The sequence below is a fragment of the Numida meleagris genome, chromosome 3 (assembly GCF_002078875.1).
Source record: "Numida meleagris isolate 19003 breed g44 Domestic line chromosome 3, NumMel1.0, whole genome shotgun sequence".
Lineage (NCBI taxonomy): Eukaryota > Metazoa > Chordata > Aves > Galliformes > Numididae > Numida > Numida meleagris.
The window spans coordinates 86,099,243-86,121,085 of NC_034411.1; the positions used below are offsets into that span (position 1 = coordinate 86,099,243).

General features: G+C 36.6%; 1 protein-coding gene across 1 annotated transcript; it reads left to right on the top strand.

Moving 5' to 3' along the window:
• LGSN (lengsin, lens protein with glutamine synthetase domain) lies at positions 2,788 to 21,465 on the top strand. Its single transcript, XM_021392045.1, has 4 exons — positions 2,788 to 3,394; positions 10,458 to 11,442; positions 18,471 to 18,649; positions 20,064 to 21,465. The coding sequence occupies exons 1-4, from the start codon at positions 3,365 to 3,367 to the stop codon at positions 21,261 to 21,263; spliced, it is 2,394 nt and encodes a 797-aa protein (XP_021247720.1). The 5' UTR covers positions 2,788 to 3,364; the 3' UTR covers positions 21,264 to 21,465.

Below are 21,843 nucleotides of genomic sequence, written 5' to 3' on the forward strand. Positions count from 1 at the left end.
AAAATAAACTAGGAATAAAAACAAAATGATAGATAAAAGAAAAAGAATTATTTCCAGACACTTAATAAGATAGAAGAAGCAATGCAAAGAAGGAAAAAATACCTGGTTACAGAGATATACTAGGGACGATGAAAACTTACAGGAGCTTAGATATTTGTGTAAAATTATCACTTTGACTCACAGAATGACAGAATTTTCATGCTGTAACCAGTGGTCCTTTATAATTTGAAAAGTAATTTTAAAATTTCAACATAGAAAATTAATGGAATGTGATGCCAAGAGTAAAATAAACAACAGCTCTCAGCATTTCACTTGCACATTTGTTATATGAAAGACCAAGAACTGGGAGAGGTATAATGAGGTCTGGCATTTAATTTTAATGCTTTAATTAACAGACAGCATATATTGAGGCATCATTTGAAACGTAAATAATGTCAACCGTAGTTTTTATGAGCACAAAATAATAGCTTACTACCTATTGATAAGATTTCTTATGTCATTGATAAAAAAGTTCTAATATAACTTAGGCCAGCTTATCAGTCCTCTCAAAGTCTTTGAGTACAGTTTGTACGTATTTTTTTCGACCTACAAATACAAGAGTGAGCAGCATTTGTAGTAGCATTGCTGGCTGCTTAATTGGAATAGAAATCAAGAAAGAAGCACTGGGCAATGAACGGAAGGATCCTGGAAATGAGCAGTCAAGCATAGTGAAAGCATTCTTGTGAGAGTGCTGGAAGAGAAAATCATCAGAAGATGACAAGAGAACCTAGCAGAAAGATAGCTGCAATAACTGAGAAAAGATCAGTACAAACCAAGCTCTAATTATGTTTCTAGTTTACAGGCGGCAGCGTAAATTGACATGTAACTGACTTCTTCTGCAAAATCTTGTTGCTGAATAATATCTTTTATCACAGCTGTGAAGAAATAGTGAAGAAAAAGACACTGTGCAAGCCAGTTCTTCTAGGGGGGATAGGCATATTTTGCCATGCTTATCAGGATTAGAAACAAGAGTAGCTGCAAACCATACATTTTATGTGATAAAAGGAAGTGATAAAATTAGTCTGATAAATTTTCTAGGCTTATGAGCAGATCACAGGGTGTAATCCTCTCTTCTTCCTATCTGGGAAGCATTAGGCACCTTTCAAGACCTATCCAAGACATGGAATCTGTATCCAGTATAGGCGTTCCAGGAAACCCACTTAAATTAATAACTGAAGGTTACCTATAGAAATGGGGAGAAAAAAAAAAGCCTGATTCTTTACTACCTAAAATGAGAGGACATAAAAACTTACCCTTCTGGAATCATAGAATCACCAAGGTTGGAAAAGACCTCTAAGATCATCCAGTCCAACCATCCTATCACCAATATTTCCCACTAAACCATGTCCCTCAGTACAACATCTAAATGTTTCTTGAGCACCTCCAAGGGACGATGTCTCCACCACCTCCCTGGGCAGCCTATTCCAGAACCTGACCACTCCTTTGGAGAGGTTTTTCCTAAAAACCTATTTGAATGGGAGGAGATGGTGAACAGTGATAATTTTCATCTCCTCCTTGGGAAACACATGAAAAAAAACCACTCCTGATTTCTGTAGCTAGAATGAGAAATAGTTGTAAACCACTGCGAATGCGAAGGCGCAGTGAGATGTTGGCAACTAGCCAGCAGACAGCTTCCCTGAACTGGCAGTTGTCTGCTGCCGTAGCTGTCATAAGAGAGGCTGTATCTCTTCTTTAGCTACTGAAGAGCTGCTAATCGGATAATGAGCAGTTTCCACTTTCTCATTAGCGCATACTCATCATAGTGTCTACAAAGTATCTGTAGTTAAAATATCAAATGATCATTCTGTTGGTCTCTATGTTGTAATTCCAAAGTGTCTGGGTTTTTAGATTAATATTTGAAAATTTGTGGCTGAAGCCCAGCATATTTAAATTAAATAATGACGCAAACTCATGACATCAATACCATAATCTAAAAGAAAAGGAACATTTTGTGTAAATCTCTGCCTCTCCTACAGAGGCTTATGGGCTATTCTTTTAGGACTCCCTTTCCATTGATGCCACGAAGAACATATATTTATGAGAATATTAAGCTACCTAGTACACACGTTTATGAACTGGATTTACTAATAACAATATTAGCTATGAATTTGTAGCCAGTATAAACTGTAAAAAGCATTTTTAGTACATTACGTTGCTAATAGTTTTGTAAGTAAGCTTATTTCTTGAATACTGATAAACTTGTGGAGTTATTGATCTGCTCTGATTTCTGACAAGTGGGGCAGTTTCGAACGAGGACAGCCATAACACTTGAGCAGATGGAGTTGCAGAGTTAAGTGCTCTGGCCTTTCAGTAACTCCAAGATGAAGAAGGATTTTCAAAATCATTGCCTGGGACCTGAGCATTTATATTTATAAATTTCACTGAAGATTCCTGAGATTTTTGTAAACTATAGCTCCTAACCCACAGTCATTATTTGTATGGGATAATTTTAATGAACTCAACATTTTATTTTTAAAACACACGAAAGATTGCCAAAACAGCTTTTTTTTTTTTTCCCCCTCCCCAGGATTAAGTGTCATATTAATGCAATACTTAACACGATTCTTAACAGTGATCAGCTGTCAGGGGCCTGCTGTAAGCACACACACTCATCCTCTAATATTATGTCAGCTAAACGAATTTAAATGAATGAAACATCAGTTAAACACAGTCCTTTAAATCCATGTTAAACCTGACAACTGAAGAGGTATGAGGAAGACAGCTTAGCATCTAATCCTTGATATATTTTTAGAGAGAATGCAAAAAAAGACCCTTCTCCCTAAATCTACTAAAACCAGATCCATCAGTATTAATTAGCAACATGTAAACACCTTGACTGACAGTTTAGCACTGCGTGTTGCTCTTGCAGTGAGCTGTGCCTTTCAAATTCCTACCCATGTGCCTCAATAACATACTATTATAATGCCCGTATAGGTTTTACCTCGAAGGAGCATAACAATAGCTTCTGTTCTAGAACAAAAATGGTTTGCTACAGGACAATATAACCCACCCTTTTGTGAGGAGAAAAGTGGAGCAAAACAGTTTTATACTCAGTTGTCTTTGTTTCCATGCAGGCAGGCAGCTAATAATTTGCGTTTGTCAGTTCACTACTTCAACAGAGTTCCAGAAAACAGTGCTCCTGGCCATGACACATCAGGGCTGCTTTCTATGGTTCATCATCCACATGGCCTTCTGGGAAAAGAACATTACAGCAAATCTGTTTTAACTAACCTTTTTGTGTCTGTGCCTATAAATACAAGATGGCTTTCTACTAGTCTTTTACCAAGCCATTTCTAATCGTGACTTGAACTAGAATGAAGTGGACATGAACAAAAAGGGAGATCTTACTCAGCAGGTAAGGGACTGACTGAATGATTTCTGATCAGGTAAGCCAATATAAAATAGTTTTCACCTGCTTCAAGATTTTAATCAAGCGAATATTTTGTTGTGCTTTATGCACAATATTCTTCATACGCATATGTTGTGCATGGTCTAATTCTGCAGCAGACACAGATCAAAGAAAGACTTGTTTAAACTGAAAAAAACATTTGCCTTAGAAAGCAAGCCTAGCCCATTTTATCTTCCCATGTCTTTCATTTAAAAGATTATCAAAAGTAGCAGAAATAGTGATCTAAAATCTGATTCCATTAATATTTGTGGAAAACTGGACTAGTTTCATTAATGTGAATGGAAACACTACTGTATGTTGATCAGAATCTGACTGAAATTAGAAAGTGACACTTTTCAGTCATTCTACTGAGCTGGATGAAGTTGGAGCTGCCCAGTTTTTATAAGTGCATTTTAAAGTTGATCCTTGTCCAGACATTACGATAAATGCTTTCAATAAAGTTAAACAAAATTAAAAATACCTATTATTTTGGGCAGAGTCCAAGAGATCTCTCTCTGAAAAACATGAAATAAAAATGTTTAATTAAAAATGCTGAGAAAGATATAAGATAGCTTAGAAGTAATGGCGCATACAGACTTCCTGAGGCTACTAGGAATTTATTATCAAGATGAACAAATGGATATTTTATATGCCAGAGATACACCTGCTCTGAGTCACTGGCTGCTTCCCAGACCATCTTTGTATATGAAATGAGTCACAGAAATTAGACATAAAAGTCTAGTAGGTCATTAAGTCCATTTCCTTGCAAATGTCTTCCAGACAAAGAATCAGTCATGTGTTAAATGGATCCTGTTACTACATCTCATTTACACTGCTGCAAGTTGGAGATGACACCACCCATGTTCTTTTCTGGTACAAAATGATTTTGAAGGCAGGATTATCTTCTTCATTTTGAGATTCTATCTTACTTCAGAGAATTATTATTTTTTTTTTAAATGTAGAGCAGGTGGCATAGTCCAAGGGAAGTATTTTTTATGTAAGTTTGCCTCAAGGACTTTGCTGCCTTGAAGCAGTGAGAGACTCAATGACCTTGAGAAGTAAAACTACAATGAATTTCATATTTAGTATGAAGACTTTGGATAGGAATAGCAGACAAAGGCAGAAGTCAGATGTGAAAATATGTGAGCTAAACTCATTCCATTCATTTTGTCATGAAGGACATTAATAATCCTGAGCATATTTACAAGTTTCTTCTACAAAGCAGAAAGGAGACTTTGCCTCTGCTCCTAACATTACTGTCATCTTCCTGTGACCTATGGCAAGACTGTGCTTCACAGCTTCTCTAACTGCAAAACAATCACACGTGCCTAATATTTATGCACTTGCAGGTCCTTCACCAGGAGGCTTCTGTAGCAGTAAATCACTCTCTGAGAATCACTTCATCAACCAAGGTCACAGAGAGAGAAATTAGTTACAGCAACATCTTGACAATGTGCTGTGATCTTTACGTCTCTAGCTTACAAACTACCAGCATCTGCATGTAGTAGCACACACTATTTTATCACTACAAACAAAAAAAACCAGAATCCCTCTGTGTACCTAGAGTAACTCCCTGGAAACGTCTGGGTTGTTCTCTGTAGCTTTCTGTAATTCCCTGGACCAAATTCCCTTCTGGTATAAATCTGGGTAGCTCTAGCAACTCTAGTGAAGCTGCATTAATTCCCAGCAGTAGAAAATTAGTTCCAGCTGCCTCTGCTCCTTCTCTGCTTCATTGCTGGGGTAGGCAGCTGGGCAAATCTTTTCCATCTGCCAGGGGAAGAGACAGAGAAAAAACGTTGACACAGGCATACTTGCTTTATACACATCATTGTGTAAGGTCTTAAGGAACATGTCTTTTTAAGACTTAACTTTGAGATTCGCTACTGGATAAAATCATTAGTTAAACCCGACCATGCCAAACAGAAGAAGCTGTAAAGGGTAACCTGGTAACAGCCCAAGTGCCTCAGAGGAAATTCCTCAGCATTTACAATCAAAGTGCAATATAAAATTGATTTACTTTTGAAAGAAATCTGGAGAAATGCTCAAACAATATGAATAAGGCAATTGCTGACATAATTTGAACAAGAGCTTATGATTTTTTAAGACTGGAAATTAGTCTAGAAACAGTTCATTTCACTTTATCAACTCTGATTTTTGTGATAGAAAAGCAAACTCAAATCCAAGTGAAGCACTTTAAATAAATAACACATTCAAATGACCTTGTGGTTTTTTTTCACTTTTGCTTTTAGCATATATATATATATATATATTGTTTTCCACATTTTTCTAAATCTTAGTCATGCCACATTTTGATGTCTTGATGGTCTTTGCAAAATGAATCTTTTATTCTTGAAAAATATTTATCAACAGCTGAGGAAGATCATCACAATTTGACCTGCTAAAGTTTATTAAATAATGGCTACAGTACATTAATAATCTGAAAGAAATGTGAAAACAAAGATGTGATTAATACTCTAGGGCAGTTTGCTGAGTGGCTGCTTCACTTTTTTGGATAGCCAGTAGCAGAAACATTGGTTACCTCATTGATTTTATATATATAGAAAAGCAGCTGCTAGAGTTGCACTGTTCCCTCTTTCACTTTCCTTCTGCATCTATCTACAGTTACACAGGGAATCTTTTAAAACATATTCCTTTCAAATGCTATAGCATGAATTCCTTTCTCTGATTTTCCTGTCTTTCTTCATCAATACTTTGTTCTGAAAAGTTTATAAACCCCAGTAGTGTTTGCAGCCTTGCCTAAGGGCAGGAAGGAAAGAAAAAGTAGGAAAAAATAGAAGTTTCCCTTTGCAACAACTGACTTTGTCCCACAGTACATTGCAGATAGATTTTGAGTCATTTATAAAATCCTTTTGAGGCAAACGTTCAATAATTGTCTTGGACTTTTACCTGTTCTGCATGCCAGAAGTCTCTGCACTTATTATTCCTCCCAAAGGCAACACTTTACATTTCCAAATGTTCTTGGCCTGTGGATTGGCAGATTACAGATGAACTGTCTTTTGACAGCGCTGTATTTCATGATGTAGTTAATGTTCCACTTCGGAGCTTGCACAAAGCTTAGAAGGGAACGCAAACTCATTAAGACCAATTGTTTTAGATGTATGGTTTTTTGCATTGCCACAAGATATAAAATGTCTTTCAGGTGTGGAAGCCTGACAACATGCCAGAAGTGACACGTACTTGGGTTAAGTAGAGCTAGCAATCTCATCTGCAAAGGGCTGAAATATCTGCTTGCTTGTACTATCCTCTATTTTCTCCACTTCCCACCTGCCATTGTCATATGGGAGCTGAACAGAAGAATATTGTCTTGTTCTGGCTATTTGGCATGGTTCCCTAATACACCTCTGTAATACACGTGTGTCCCTGAGGCATTGTCTGTAATGTAAGGACATTGTCCTGTTGATAGTCACAAACATCTAGACTCTTATGCACTCAAAGTGATAGAGCAGGTATCCAGTAAAGACAAGCAAAGCTGTTATTTGAATGAGTTGAAACTGTCCATAACAGGAAATGAAGTCTATTCCACTCTAGTCTTCCTGTCTGTTCTAGGACTTGCACTGGTCCACCTCTACCAAAACAGAAACCTCCCAGCAGCAAACCCCCATATTAAGGAGATCAGCACAAGTTGCAGCACTGGAGCAAAAAGTCCTGATGGAAGTCAGGACTTACGGGGTACCAATACCTATTGGTGATGGTTCATAACAGATAAATATTTAGAAAATGTATATTTTAATTTGTTGCATAATCTGGCATACACTGCATAAATTTTGGATCTTATCTTTCTGGCAAGAATAATTGAATCACGACTTGAGTGTTCACTAACTAAGAAAGAGCAACAAATTTCAAAAGTTTCAAGGCTTTTGATTGAGCATGCCAGTAAATATTTGAAAACAAGAAAACAAAACCAGAATGATGCTGAAACAAATGTTGGCTAAAAAAACTTTCATGTAGCTTTAGGATATCCTGTTACTGCTGCCACACAGCAAAAAAAGTAGAAGCATTTGGTAATGACACTAAAAATAATAGAACTTTTACGGTATTAATGCCATGACTACTCTTTCTTTTCTACCCAGCATGATTCCATGAAATTAAGTCACGATCACTATCCAGCTCACTTGTACTGTAGCTCTTTCAGGATGCTACTTTACTTAATTAACCTGTCTTCGGTAAAATAAACTTTCTATAAATAATAAATTAAGGAGACAATTCTTAGGTCCTGTTTCCCAGGTGCTTCCCACACTGTACATGGCCTTTTCTGACTGCTGACATCCGCATAAACTGCCAGACAGAAAGGCTATGTTGTAGCTCATGCTTACAGAATCATAGAATCATAGAACCCTCAGAGTTGGAAGGGACCTTTAAAGGTCATCTGGTCTGATTCACCTGCAATGAACAGGGACATCCACAGCTAGATCAGGTTACTCAGAGCGTGGTCCAGCCTGGCCTTGAAAGTCTCCAGGGACGGCACTGAGGTATTGAGTAGCTTAAGTAAAGTGTAGATACTGTATTCTCTGTATAAATGTATGCAATTTTTTCCTTTAAAAGTAAAAACGATCAGGTTTTTTTAGAGCAATAGGTGCAATGTCCCTTTCCTGTGACAAATATCCTATTATAAAAATGCAGCACCATAGCCTCAACTTCTGTACAGAAAATAAACTCTTTGCAGAGTACAATAGGTACATTCATTATTAGAATTCTATTAAAAATAAACATTTCTATTAACATGTTTACAAGTGGTCAGTCCTTATGCTTCTCTTCTCTATTCAGAAGGAATTCGTTTTGGTAAAGATTATAATGTGGGACTGCAACCTTGTGTTCATGAAAGCATTTAACTGGAAGGGCAGATTCCTGATGTTTTGTATTTGTTATATGAACTACTCTGTTTGACTTCAAGATATAAGTATTATACAGAAAGATGTATTAACATTCAATCATTGTATTGAATGGTTTTTCAAAGATCTGTAAGAGGAACAACTGGCAAGAACTGAGTCTGAGAATTGAGACAATTCAAATTGTCAATAGTTATCATTAGGTACAGAATACAGGAATGCATTATAGGGCAGAGATGCAGATATTGTGGTTATGGTACTGGTTTCAAGTTATTCAAAGAAACAAATGACTTTCTAGGACTTCATGAAGAAGAAATCTGAAAATTTAAATGATGGCAGCCTCTGCCACAAAGGATCCTTCGGTAAATATTTTTCATTAATTAGTTTGAAATACAGTCTTTTCATGATAGTTTTCACAGCATCTCTCCTTTCAGAAAATCATTTTATATATCTCAAAATTGAATTTGATACCTCTTTAATTTTAAAATGATTTGGGTTTATCCACTTGGCATTTAGTATTTTCCCAGCTTCACTCACAGTCTTCTATAACTAATAGAGATGTTAAAATGCTCAGCTATAAGCAGCTCTTGTCTGCTTTGTTATTCAGGAATGTTCCTTCATTACATTTAAGTTTTATAATGTTCTTACTAGAGAGCTGGCTGTCATCCACTTTCTGCACCAGCAGGAATGCCCTGGTGAGCTCCAAAAGAAGCTGTAAATGAAGCACATTGCAAAGATTCAGAGCAAGGGGGAGAGATGAAGGAAATGTTTCTGCAAGCTGAGTTTTAAGAAACAAGTTCTATGCCTTTTCAACTGGGGTAATGATGGAAAATAGTATAATGGGTAAAGAATAACGCAGAAAAATGGAGATACTGATGATTTTAATGGAAGCCACGTAACTGTTTCCTTCCATATACATCTCAGATGCTGCTGCCTTTTCTTCTAAATGTTTTTGTCTACCACCAGGAGGGTCTATTGCTTTACCCAGACTAGCATTTTGCTTTTGTGGAGACAGTTTTTTCTTCTGGAAATTCAGAAATTGTAGAGTGTGCAGATTATTCCTTTGTGGAAAAGGTGAAGAATAGTCTGATACAGAGGATACCTCTTTGTTTCTCAGTGATTTTACAGCTATCAGTTCCAGCCTGACCCAAGAAAGCCAAGGACTCTTGGCAATGTTGCTGTTTTAAATACATGCTTGAGAATGTATTCATGACAATTTGTGACCAAATATCAAATGATTTATATGTTGGTAGAACAGTACTACAGAGCCAACTATTATAATGTCATGAGATGGAGGATTTCATCCTCACCTTGATATTTTGTGAAATAATTAATTACTAGTGATATTAAAATCTTTGCTGTTTCTTATTTTCTGTCCTTTGTTCATTTCCCTGTCATCACCAGATCAATCACACTAACGGACAGATGATTCAGATACATACTGATATTCACTGGGATAATACAAACATATTATTTTTTCTACCTCCTCTTTGCACCATCTCTATTTTTTTACATCTGTTTTAAAATCTGCTCCCAGCACTAAATCACTTAAATGGCAAAAATAAAAGTAAATATAATCTCCTATTTCTTTCCTGCTTACACATCCAAATATGGATTTGCCCATTTGACTACTGCCCTGGGAGTTTGGTTATTTAGCCAAATTAGATTATGAAATTCATTTTAAAACTATTTATTTTTAGGTATCACTTCCCATACTTGCAAGGATTGGTAGTGTTTCATGTTTTAGGGCAATACGTTTCCTTTATATACATATATATGTGTGTGTGTGTGTATAAAAACAGCAACTCTTAATATAAATAAGAATATACATAAGTGTGATTATTACAAATACATTTTTCTCACACTTAAAGGTCACATTCACTTGACAAATGATGTCACACTATATAATGTTTTAATCTACTAAAATCTATTAAATCTGCCTGAAAATTGAATTATTAAGGTACTTTCACCAGCTTTGTTCTAAAACTTAAGAAAAAGAATTCAGTGAAAAAATCTTACACAAATAGCATAATCCGAGTGTAGTTAAGTGTCCACAGAGATCTCTATTAGCAAGAAATCCTGGAAATGCTACAAGGTAAATGCAGCTGGTGGTAGTACTCCCTTTCTCTGTTCTGTTTCGTTCATGCATATTATTTGGTTGTATATTTTGTTGCTGGTTACAGAACTCATCTGGAATTGACAATGATGAAGTTGATGGAAACAATATATGTAGTTTCAGAAAGAAAAAGGGAATCAAAGTTACCATAAAGCATGCTCCTCTATTAGAAAATGAGAAGATGGAGCCGTCTCACACCTCAAAAATCCCAGGTCCTCATCATCTTCAGGGAAACATTGTTAGTTCAGAACCACCACTGCATCATTCTCTTCAAAACCTGACTAATTTCACTCTGGTAGAAAAGCACAGAGGGGACAGTGGCAGCTCCCATTTTGGCAGCAACGTGAAAGAAGACATGCCTGGGGAAACACATGGCATCCCAGAAAACGCTGACAGTGGGAAAAAAGCAATAGAAAAAATGCAGGAGAGGACAGAAACATCAGGTAAAACAAAGCTGTCCATACAATCTGCAAGCAACACAGAGAAAGTTGAGTGCACAGAGACAGTGTTTGAAGAAGAGGACAGTGAGAAGACAGAGCATAAACAAGAAGTCTGGGGCAGGATGGATGAAGAAAACAGCAAGTTTCATATGACAAAGATGGGCTCCCTGGAGAGCACTGCAACCATTCAAGGGAGTGACACTGCAGAATCTTTCACACCTGGCACTTCTAAACAAAGTCTGCAAGAGCTGAAAAAGCTTCTGATTGAAGGCCCTCTACCTACCCATGGGCCCAATTACAGAGGTGGGTCAAGTGGCACTTTTTGTCAACAAAACTTGAAGCCTGTGGAGAAAAGAGCTGAAAAACAAGGCAGGCCCTTTGAGACGCTTAGTCTCCATTTTGGAAAAGAGAATCAAAAGTACCACAGTTTTCACAAAGACGGAGCAGAGCAGCAGAGCAAACCTCTGCTGGACCTCAGCTGTGCAGGATCCGATCAGCTGCAACCAGCAGGAGGCGAGGCGGATCAGCCTATCCTGAAACAACCAGAAGCTTCCATCAGTGCTGAAAGTTCCGCTCCCGAGGTTCTATTTGACTCTTCAGCAGGGAATGCTGGTAAGGATATTTAACCATCACCTGCTGCACTATTAAAGAAAATGTTTCTATTGTTTTGTGGGGTTTTGTGATGCCACAAAATTTAGTCAGAACTAGTGCACAAGAAAATTGTCACTTGTGAGATACGATGGCTCAGAAGTTCTACCCTACATCCATACTGCATTTTTTTTTAACTAAGTCTTTTATGAAGCCAAACTGCCTGCCAGAGACCGCCATGCACAAGTGGCTATGTCTTGTTCACTAAAACTGAGATATTTCCTCAATTAAACGGAGCACAGGCAACATTTCCCAAAGGTCTCCTAGGCAGTGGAGAACTCTGAAGTCACTTGGCCTTCTTAAAATTTCCTTTTTGTTAACATTTGCAGCAGAGGACATTGCCTCTGTGTACAGGTGATGTTTTCTGTTATTAGCCCTGTTAGAGGATTGGAATGCAAAATATCTGATATGAACTGTGGTGGAAAAAAAAATGTGACACAGAGGACTTCCTCTTCTCTTCATGCTGTTCAAGATGTTCTTTTGGAAGTGTTTATAGAGTAATTTAATTGCTACTAATAGGCTGTGGTTTCTTTGGCTAGTAAAAACTAAACTTCTAGACTAGCTGGGTCAACAAATTGAAAGCTACTATTAGCTATAATAATGTGATGAACTTGAGCAATTAGTTGCTTTGTTTCTGTTCCAGGAAGGACAATAAAACCCACAAAAATTTCCCAGTTGAACAGATATCAGGTTAATAAATTTCTAGGAGTGTCAGGCTCAGATAATATAAGGTTTTCAGGGTAGTTACGATGCTCTGTGATTTATTTCAATGATACAAGAAATATGAATATTTTATCTTCATTAATCAGATATTTTGTCCATCATTAGCTATATAACAGAATGCAAGACAACATACAACAATATTAATTTATCCTGCTCTCTTGATCTGCTTTCAGATCATGGAAGCATTGCTATGGATAATCTGTAAAGAATCTGAATGTATACCAAATTTTGTTAGCTATAGAAAGATTTTTCATTTGACATCTTGTGTTAATAAGTTTGAACAAATTCAGGCAAGATATCCATGAATGGTTGTACATCAGAACTAATTAGAGAACCAACTGAGAAATTAACAAGTTCAAAAAAATACTTTGTGCTCAAATCTCTCTCTCTCCCTCTCTTAGAATGCTCAGGTTAGACGATTATTTCTTAGCCTACTCTGGATGCTGTTCCCTTTCAGTGTTGCTTTTTTGTTGTTGTTCTGCTGAAAGGCTAGCAAAATTCATTGTCAAATTTAGATTACTAGTGTTTTCTCATTTGCTGTCTTAAAACCAGGAAATAGAATTTAAAATACAGCAATAACTATTCTTCATTGTGACACCATTTAAAAAAGTATAAGGAATTGAAGAGATTAATTGTAGACTCCACAGGGAGATTTCATCCAGAATTTAGACACTTAAAGTGTCTAATCCAAGCTCATTACCTTATCAACAGAGAAAGACAGGAATTCTATCTTCAAAGAAGTATTAGAGGTTGATGAGAAATTGGCCTCTGGAGAGTGGCTTCTCTTTCCACCCAATGGGGAAGAAGTCTACATGGTTAGCTTAGATTATTTGCCTAGCTGATTTGAAATACCAGAAGCAACCTGGATTTAATGTTATTCTCTCTCACTGGTGATAACAACAACAACTGTAAGAGAGCTATAGATGAAAATTAACTTTGAAGGGAGATGAGGGAAAACTGTTTTGTATCATCTAAAACAAACTCAACAATAAAACCTCTGGAATCTCTGAGCTTTGGATCACATTTGGCTTTGACCTAACAAACTGTATGGTGTTGTGTATGTTTAAATATTTCCTCCGGTAAATGGAAGAACAATCTTTTGTAGAAGTGGTTTTTAATTTAGTAGAAATGTGTTTTGAAACTAAACTTCATTCTATGTACTTAGTAGCTTAAATGAAGAGAAGAAAGCTTTAGATAAAATTCTGCTACCTTGAATGAGTCTTTGCCCTATTAAGTAATTAATTATTATTGATAAGATATTGATAAAATATTATCCTTAACATTTTAGTTACTGAAGTGCTTGAGCAGAAGTCTTGGATCTAAGCATGTATTGACACTGAATATATCTAAAAAAGATATAAAAAGGTATAGGATATAAAGAGGTATATTCAGACAGTAATTCTTCCTTACCATTAGAGATACTCATTTTCTTTCTAGTAACATTGCTGTGTTGCCAGAATAATTAGTTTAGACGGAATGGAACTGAAATAGATTCTCTACTATTTCTCTGCAGCTACCTCTCTTTCTATGATGTACTAAAGAAGAGTTTAATCTACCTTGAACATTGTGGAAAGGCTTATTTTCCCTAAATAATCTTGTATTCCACTTCACTCATTTTTATTTATTTATTTTTATTATTATTTTTTAATTCAGTCAAACATTTTTTAAAGAAAAAGAGGCTAGACAATTTGCAGTATTGCACAAATAAGTTCATGGAATTTGACTTAATGATTCTTCCCTTAAATCTATTTGAGTTTTAAGAAAGGCATACCATTCTAGAGCCATTATATTTAGGATTATTAGTTAAGTGTTACCTTGTTATGATTTTTCAGTCAGCTGCACATTTTTCTTTCAAATCTTTGGGTCTAGATGGAATCTTTTCTAACTTTTCTATAAAACTGTGATCACTTTCTTATTCAATACAGAGCAGACATCTTATAAAACACCCTGGAAGACAGGAAAAATGGGTAATTTATTTTGTCTTTCATCTATTGAGAAATAAAATCATATTTTGTATTTCAGTTCTTAATAATGTATTTCCTCTGAGTAGCTGTGTCTTGTTAGTGCTGTACATTTTGGAAAGAATAATCCGTGGATTGTTGAAACTGTTCACTGGTCTCTAAATTAGCTATAAAACTTATGCATTAGAGCTGAACTTCTCTGTGTCCACATCGGTAAAAAAGCCCTGTTCAGAGTTAAGATTAAAAAAGAAAACAGAGTATTATCACAAGACAGATAAATAGATGGAATCAAAATCAATCAGATCAGGGAAATATTTTAACTCTCTTCCATGCTTTGATAAATTTCTGAAATGCTTCCTTTGTCAGAGGTCTTGTAGGGGTGCAAAAAGTAAGAGTTAGGAAACACCTTCTGACTGCAGAAATCAATATTGTAAACACATTTGATGAAACTAGAGTTGGATGAAAAGGAATTTTAAATTACACAAAATTTTCAACTCCAAATATTTCTGATCATTGTTCAAATCAACACTGCTATTCAAATGAAACCCAGTACTCATTTGTACTTAACGTGCTAAAAATCAGATGAGGATACAAAATAGAGATTTTAAATACTAGCAGTAAGAATGATGTATTACATAGGAAAGGCTGTCGTAGAATCATAGGATGGTTTGGGTTGGAAGGGACCTTTAGTATCATCTAATTCCAGCCCCCCTGCTATAGGCAGGGACACCTCCCTCTAGACCAGGCTGCTCAAAGCCCCATCCAGCCTGGTCTTGAATGCTTCCAGGGAGGGGGAATTCACAATATCACTGGGCAACCTGTTCCAGTGTCTCACAACCCTCACAGTAAAGAATTTATTCTTTCTTGTCAATATTTCTTATTCCTTCATGTCAGTTGTCCTTAGGAATCTATCGACTGCGGTGCAGTCGATACATTGGAAGGAAGGGAAGCCATCCAGAGGGACCTGGACAGGCTGGACAAGTGGGCCCACGAGAACCTAATGAAGTTTAACAAGGCCAAATGCAGGGTGCTGCACTTGGGCTGGGGCAATCCCAGGTATTTATACAACCTGGGGGAAGAACTCCTCGAGAGCAGCCCTGCGGAGAGGGTCCTGGTGGACGAGAAGCTAGACATGAGCCAGCAGTGTGCGCTGGCAGCCCGGAAGGCCAGCTATGTTCTGGGCTGCATTAAAAGAGGAGTGGTCAGCAGGGAGAGGGAGGTGGTGGTCCCCCTCTACTCAGCTCTTGTGAGGCCCCGTCTGGAGTACTGCGTCCAGGCCTGGGGGCCCCAGCACAAGAAGGACGTGGAGCTCTTGGAAAGAGTTCAGAGGAGGCCAGCCAAGATGACCAGAGGGCTGGAGCACCTCTCCTATGAGGAAAGGTTGAGGGAACTGGGCTTGTCTAGTTTGGAGAAGAGAAGGCTCCAGGGAGACCTCATTGTGGCCTTCCAATACTTGAAGGGAGCGTATAAAAAGGAGGGGGAACGATTGTTCACGAGGGTGGATAGCGATAGGACAAGGGGGAATGGTTTTAAACTGAGACAGGGGAGATTTAGGTTGGATATTAGAAGGAAGTTTTTCACACAGAGGGTGGTGACGCACTGGTACAGGTTGCCCAGGGAGGTTGTGGATGCCCTGTCCCTGGAGGCATTCAAGGCCAGACTGGACATGGCTGTGGGCAGCCTGGTCTAGTGGTTGGCGACCCTGCACTTAGCAGGGGGGTTGAGACTCGACAATCCTTGAGGTCCTTTTCAACCCAAGCCATTCTATGATTCTATGATTCTATGATTCTATGATTCTATGATTCTATGATTCTATGATTGATTCTATGATTCTATGATTCTATGATTCTATGATTCTATGAATCTAGGTTGTTTCAATACTAGTGATCTAAGAATGATGTAAGTCTTCTGCTAGAAAGAACAGGAACACTCATTTGTATAGTTTATGGATTTTTGGGGTAATATTTGTAGTTTTGCATTATTCATATGTATTTTTAAATACTTGTAGATAATTTATATATATTAGTAGCTAGTTTGTAGTAATTAGAAAACAAACGTGATACCAATTGCTTCTCAGTGGTAACTTAAATGGGAAATACAGATAGAAGCACAGAGAAACAAACATGAAATGTTTTCCTGTGTGCTATTGATTTAATATAAATATCTAAAAATCTATGTGTAGTGATTTGCTTTATAAGAGAAGTCCAGTCTGGATTTAAAATTCAATTTTAAAATGAAAATCCAAACCCAAATTTGCACATCTTGTGAAATTGACATATGTTTCTGTTAGTAGAGTTTATGAATTGGAAATGAAGACATCTTTATTTTTGCAGTCCCTGGGAAACGATTACACTTGTGAACATAGTTCCCCTCATGAGAATGAAAGACTGTTAGACTGTGTATCTATGTCTGCTACATTTGCCTAACATTTATTTATTTGCTACCTTATCTACAGTAGGTGATGCTCTAGGCAAAGATTGTATGAACTGGGAAAAGACAGAATACTTGGTTTATTAACTACTCTTCCAAACTTTATCCATTACTAGCTGCATGGACTTAGTCTAGCACCATTTGAATTAAAATACCAATATTAATTTTAACCTCATCATCTAAAAAGATCCATCACTATAATCATGATAAGTCAAACACGAAAATACTGTTCTTACTTCTTCAGTTAATTGTTTCGGTTTTCTCAATGTTGTTTAACAGGTATCATTTTAGAATTTTTCTATTATTTATGACATTTTATATAATCTGTAGTTATGCATTTATTGAAACAACAATTTAGCTTGAGGACAATACACATATAATTTAAAAAATTACTTACCATTGTTAGATATTTAAATAAAGCATATCTGTAGCTTTACCCCAATGCTTTTAGAAGACAGAGAAAAAAACTATTTCCAGAAGTAGCTCACAACTGAAGCAGATGAAAGGAAAAGAGAGAAGGTAGATGTGACAATTTTTTTTCTTGGTTTTACCTATTTGATTTATAGTGTTTTTCTTTAAACTTTTATATTTACTTAAACTTTTGTCTTTGCTTTCACTTGTTATTTATTCCTCAGGGAGCAACGTTATTACTTAATCTGTCCTTACTTTAGTATCCTAGTAACCTCCTTGCCATCTGAAGCTGGAGATTGATCCAGAGGCGTTTAGAGCCTCCACATAGTCTATGACTGTGTAATTTTGCTGCCTTCTGAAGTAATGATCAGACAGCTTTGTGCTGGGCTAGTTGGCTGGACTCCTTGCAGCTTTGCAGCAGGCACTCCTAGCTGTCCCAATGGAAAGATCAGAAAGATCTGCTTGTGTCTGCTGGCTTCTGCTAAACGAATTTTACGCCATTTGGGGTGGTTTGATATGATGATGAGTGGCTGCTGTTGCTGATCTACTGTTGGTCTGAATGATTTTAAAAAATTAATCAGGTCATATTCTCAATTTCCATGGGAAAATGGAGGACTTTCCTCCTAGAAAGAAAGAAACATCGTTTTTCCTTTTTTTTTTTTTTTTTTTTAATCTTAATAGCAATTTTTGCCTTTCGTTTAGTTAGTTGATGGTAGTAAATAGAAATTCATATTTTGTACAGTTTAACTTGAGTAGTAATAATACTTAGATACTTAAAAGGAAAACAGGCTGAGAGATCAAGAGGTTTGTGAAAAGCAGTTACTATTCTTAGGTCTTTGCTCCATTATAGAAGTTATGATTCACCTGCTGCTGTTTTTATGTCAACAAGTTTATACAGTCCTACAGCTGCTGTAATACAGTAAAGAAGGCAACTCCATGCCAGCAAATACATAAACTCCTCTCAAAAGTCTGCTGCCTATAGTGGAGAAGTCTGCAGGCCTCCTCAGGAGGTACTGAGAAAAGTTTAGTAGATAAATGGTCTTTTTATCATATTTTGTTATCAATACACTTTTCAAAGAAATTAAAGAAGGGATATAGAATCTGAATTAAATCAACTTTCACTGGGAAAAAGTTATCCAGTTGCTATTTGTGCTCCTAAACTCACCCAGTAAACCAACTGAGGTATCCCTCAGAAATTCCTGGCTTCACTGCTTGATAGCCCTGTGTTTCCTTTTTTGAAAAAACATCCAAGTTATAGACTATTCCAGAAAATACAGGATTTTGTATGGATTTTTGGGCAAAAAAAGCCTGTTTATTTACAAAAATGTTTTGTGATCTGTATCTTTTTCTTAGTTTTATTTTTAGACTCTGCATCACAGTTTGCCTCTATTGCACCTTTTAGTAGAGCAGCCTGTATTGTAGCATTCATTATTTTTTTTTGATATGAACATTCCTCTTCACTTGTAGCATCCAGCAGGGAACCTGATATAAACGGCCTCGGAATTCCAAGCCTCCTTCACCTGTTCTCTCACATTGAATTTATTAAGCAGCAGATGGCCAGGGACAGCGTACAGTTTGTCAGATTTGAATCAATAGACCTCCATGGTGTGTCAAGGTCAAAGAATGTTCCTTCTCGCTTTTTTCATGTAAGTATTTTGGTTTCTAGGTGTATCTAGAGTTTTCATTGCTCTGTCCTTAATTTGTATTATATATATATATATTTCATAGTGCAAGCAGAATCTCAAACTTAGAACAAATTATCTGCTCTTTTCACTTGTGAGTGCTCCCAAAGAACCTGACATTTTTTCATCGCTGTAATCATCTATCGCTCTGTTTCTCAAAAATGGTAATCCAGTTACATTGGTCCAGTAATTTCTCTTGTTTGTATTTCTAGTAAACTCTTTATCTTTTCAAGTTCTACACAATTATAAAGATTTAGCTTGACTGGATGTCAGTAAATTACAGTGAGAAAAGTGTAACCACTAACAGTAAGAAAATGAGTAAATTAAAATGTCTTTAGGTATTGGAAATGTTATAGTAGTCAGTCAGGTGATAAATAATGATTTAATAGCAATATTTTCCATATTGATGATTCATTCATTCAGAAGCCATTATATACAGTTTGAAGTATTTCAACAACATTCCCTCTGGTTAGGAAATACTTTATCAGCTCTGAGCTTTCCCCTTTCTGTGTTCATTCTGTCTACTCTTCCCTTTTCCTTAGAAAGATAAAGGTAAAATGTAAATGCGAGCCAAGTTTCTCTTGACAGCCACATAATTGCAGCTTTCATCATCCAGTGGTTTGGTTGTAAGTTGTAAAGGTGCTTGCTTGGAGATGTCCTATCTACATTTCATTTACATAAGTGGAAGTTCTCTTTTCAAATAGAGAAAGTAGAATTATGAGTTCATCCTGTTTGATGCCTAAAAGGGGAGTGTTGAAACATTAGAACAATTTCTCACTTGAAAATGCTTCTCTGTGGGTTTTTTTTGTTTGTTTGTTTGCTTATTTTTCTTCCCCAACTCAATAAAACCAGAAAGTGAGAATTTTTTGGTTTAATTTTGCATTTGAAAAATGGTGAGGGAAGTGTTATGGCATTTAAAGAGAAGTGGCAGCCTGAATTTTGTCATGAGTCTTTTATGGTCACTTGGATCTTTGTAAAACAAATGCTCAGAGAATGTGAAAGCCTCATAACATAATTATAAATAAAAGTTTGACTTGCAAAGTTTGCACATGACTGATGATTCCTGTAATTGTACAAAAACCATGGAATACTAAGTGTTGAACATTTTCTACAGTTTTTAATGTGAATTTAAAAACCAATCATCAGGATATTTATGCCAGAATTTTCATACCAATCTTGTCCAAGAATTGTCCTGCTTAATAGTGACACAGTAATTGGCTGGTATCTTCAACTTTAATGATTGCTGTGCTTTAGGTGTTCTTTTATGAAAAATGCTACTGTTCTTGCTACAAATCGAAGTTTTATATATTTTACTTAAATAAAAATACTGTTCAGTTATTTTCTCATTTGGTAATTTGTAATTCTGCTCTGTGTTTAGGAAAAAGCAATTCATGGTGTTGCCATGCCCAGAAGCTATCTTGAACTGACCCTGAATCCTAACGATAATGAAATAGATTATATAAATGCAACTAATTTTAATTGTGACATAATCCTGAATCCTGATTTATCAACGTTTCGAATTCTACCCTGGACCGAGCAGACTGCTAGAGTGATATGTGATTCCTTCACTGTATTGGGCAACCCTCTAATGACCTCACCTAGGCACATTGCCAAGAAGCAGCTGAGAGAGCTTCAGAACAATGGCTTCTCTCTACACTCTGCCTTCACTTATGAATTTTGTATTTATGGCATTACTGAGGTTGTAAATTCGAAGACAATATCCTTTCCTGCAGCAACGATACTAAATAACCATGACCAGACATTCATTCAGGAGCTCATTGAAGGAATGTATTGTACTGGGGCCAACATTGAAAGCTTTTCTTCTTCTAGTGGGCCTGGACAAATGGAGGTCACTTTTCATCCAGCATTTGGCATAGATGCTGCTGACAGTGCCTTCACATTTAGAACAGGCATTAAAGAGGTGGCTAAGAAGTATAGCTACATAGCTAGCTTTTTCTCAGAATCAGGATTCTACAATTCAGGGGCTCTCTCACATAGCCTGTGGGATCTGAATGGCCAGAAGAATTTGTTTTCTGCTGGTTATGGAGCTGAAGAGCTCACAGATATTGGAAAAAATTGGCTATCTGGTCTCTTGGCACACTCAGCAGCTATTAGCTGCTTGATGGCTCCTACCACCAGCTGCCGTAAGCCTTATTCCAAATACAGCAAAGAATCAAAAGAGACTGTAAATGCAAAATGGGCATATAATGATAACAGCTGTGCCTTTAATGTCAAATGTCATGGTGGAAAAGGCACTCACATAGAGAATAAATTAAGTTCTGCTACAGCAAACCCCTACTTGGTACTTGCTGCTACTATTGCTGCAGGTCTAGATGGAGTAAAGAGAGGACTTAGGTATGATGATACGTCCCAGGAAGAAAACCACATATCTGATCTGAAACCTTCATCCATCCCTCTGAAGCTAGAAGATGCTCTTGTTGCACTTGAAAAAGATTCATTCATTAAGGAAGCATTAGGTGAAACTTTCATCAGTTATTTCATTGCCATGAAACATTATGAGTTAGAAACTGAAGAAATGGATAGTGAAAGGAATAAATGCCTGGGGTATTTTATTTAGAAGGAGCACTCTTCTGTACTGATGCTGTGTAAATGCATATATTGTAGACAAATATCTTGAAATTAGTAAATATATTTTAAAATGTTTTAATGCTTCATTTATTTATTTATTGTATTTCCTTCTTTGTTTAGTAAATGGCAGTTGCATTTTATAGTCTGTACATTCTGCACAGTGGAAAACTGATATTCATGAAAAAGTATTAACAGGCTTTTAGAATACTAGCTTTTCATTTTAAGTGAACAGGCCTTCTGGTAAAAAGGAGAAAACAGAAGGTGAAATGGAAAAGAGCTTCTGTTTTGCTGCACAAAAAGCTCTTCGGGGGCTCTGTGAACTTATTACCATTACCAAGTCCTGTCTTCTCTTTCTGGTTGTTTCTCAGTCTTCACAATATCGTGGCAGAAAACACCCATAAAAATCCTTTCTTTGCTCATAATGTTTTCTTACCTTTTTCCTTGTTTAGTCCCAACAGTTGCACAGGTTAATAGCTGTTCCTTGTTCTTCATCTGGCAAGATGTGTTAATGACCATCACTGCATGTGTGATATGTATTAAAGTGATAAGATTTTTACATAATAGCAGAC

What these genes read in the sequence shown, in the direction of transcription:
- LGSN (XM_021392045.1), top strand. Translation starts at nt 3,365, where the DNA reads ATGAACAAAAAGGGAGATCTTACTCAGCAG. An exon ending in CTCTTCAGCAGGGAATGCTG is followed by an intron (nt 11,443 to 18,470) that starts GTAAGGATATTT and finishes CTTCACTTGTAG; the next exon opens with CATCCAGCAGGGAACCTGAT. An exon ending in TTCCTTCTCGCTTTTTTCAT is followed by an intron (nt 18,650 to 20,063) that starts GTAAGTATTTTG and finishes CTCTGTGTTTAG; the next exon opens with GAAAAAGCAATTCATGGTGT.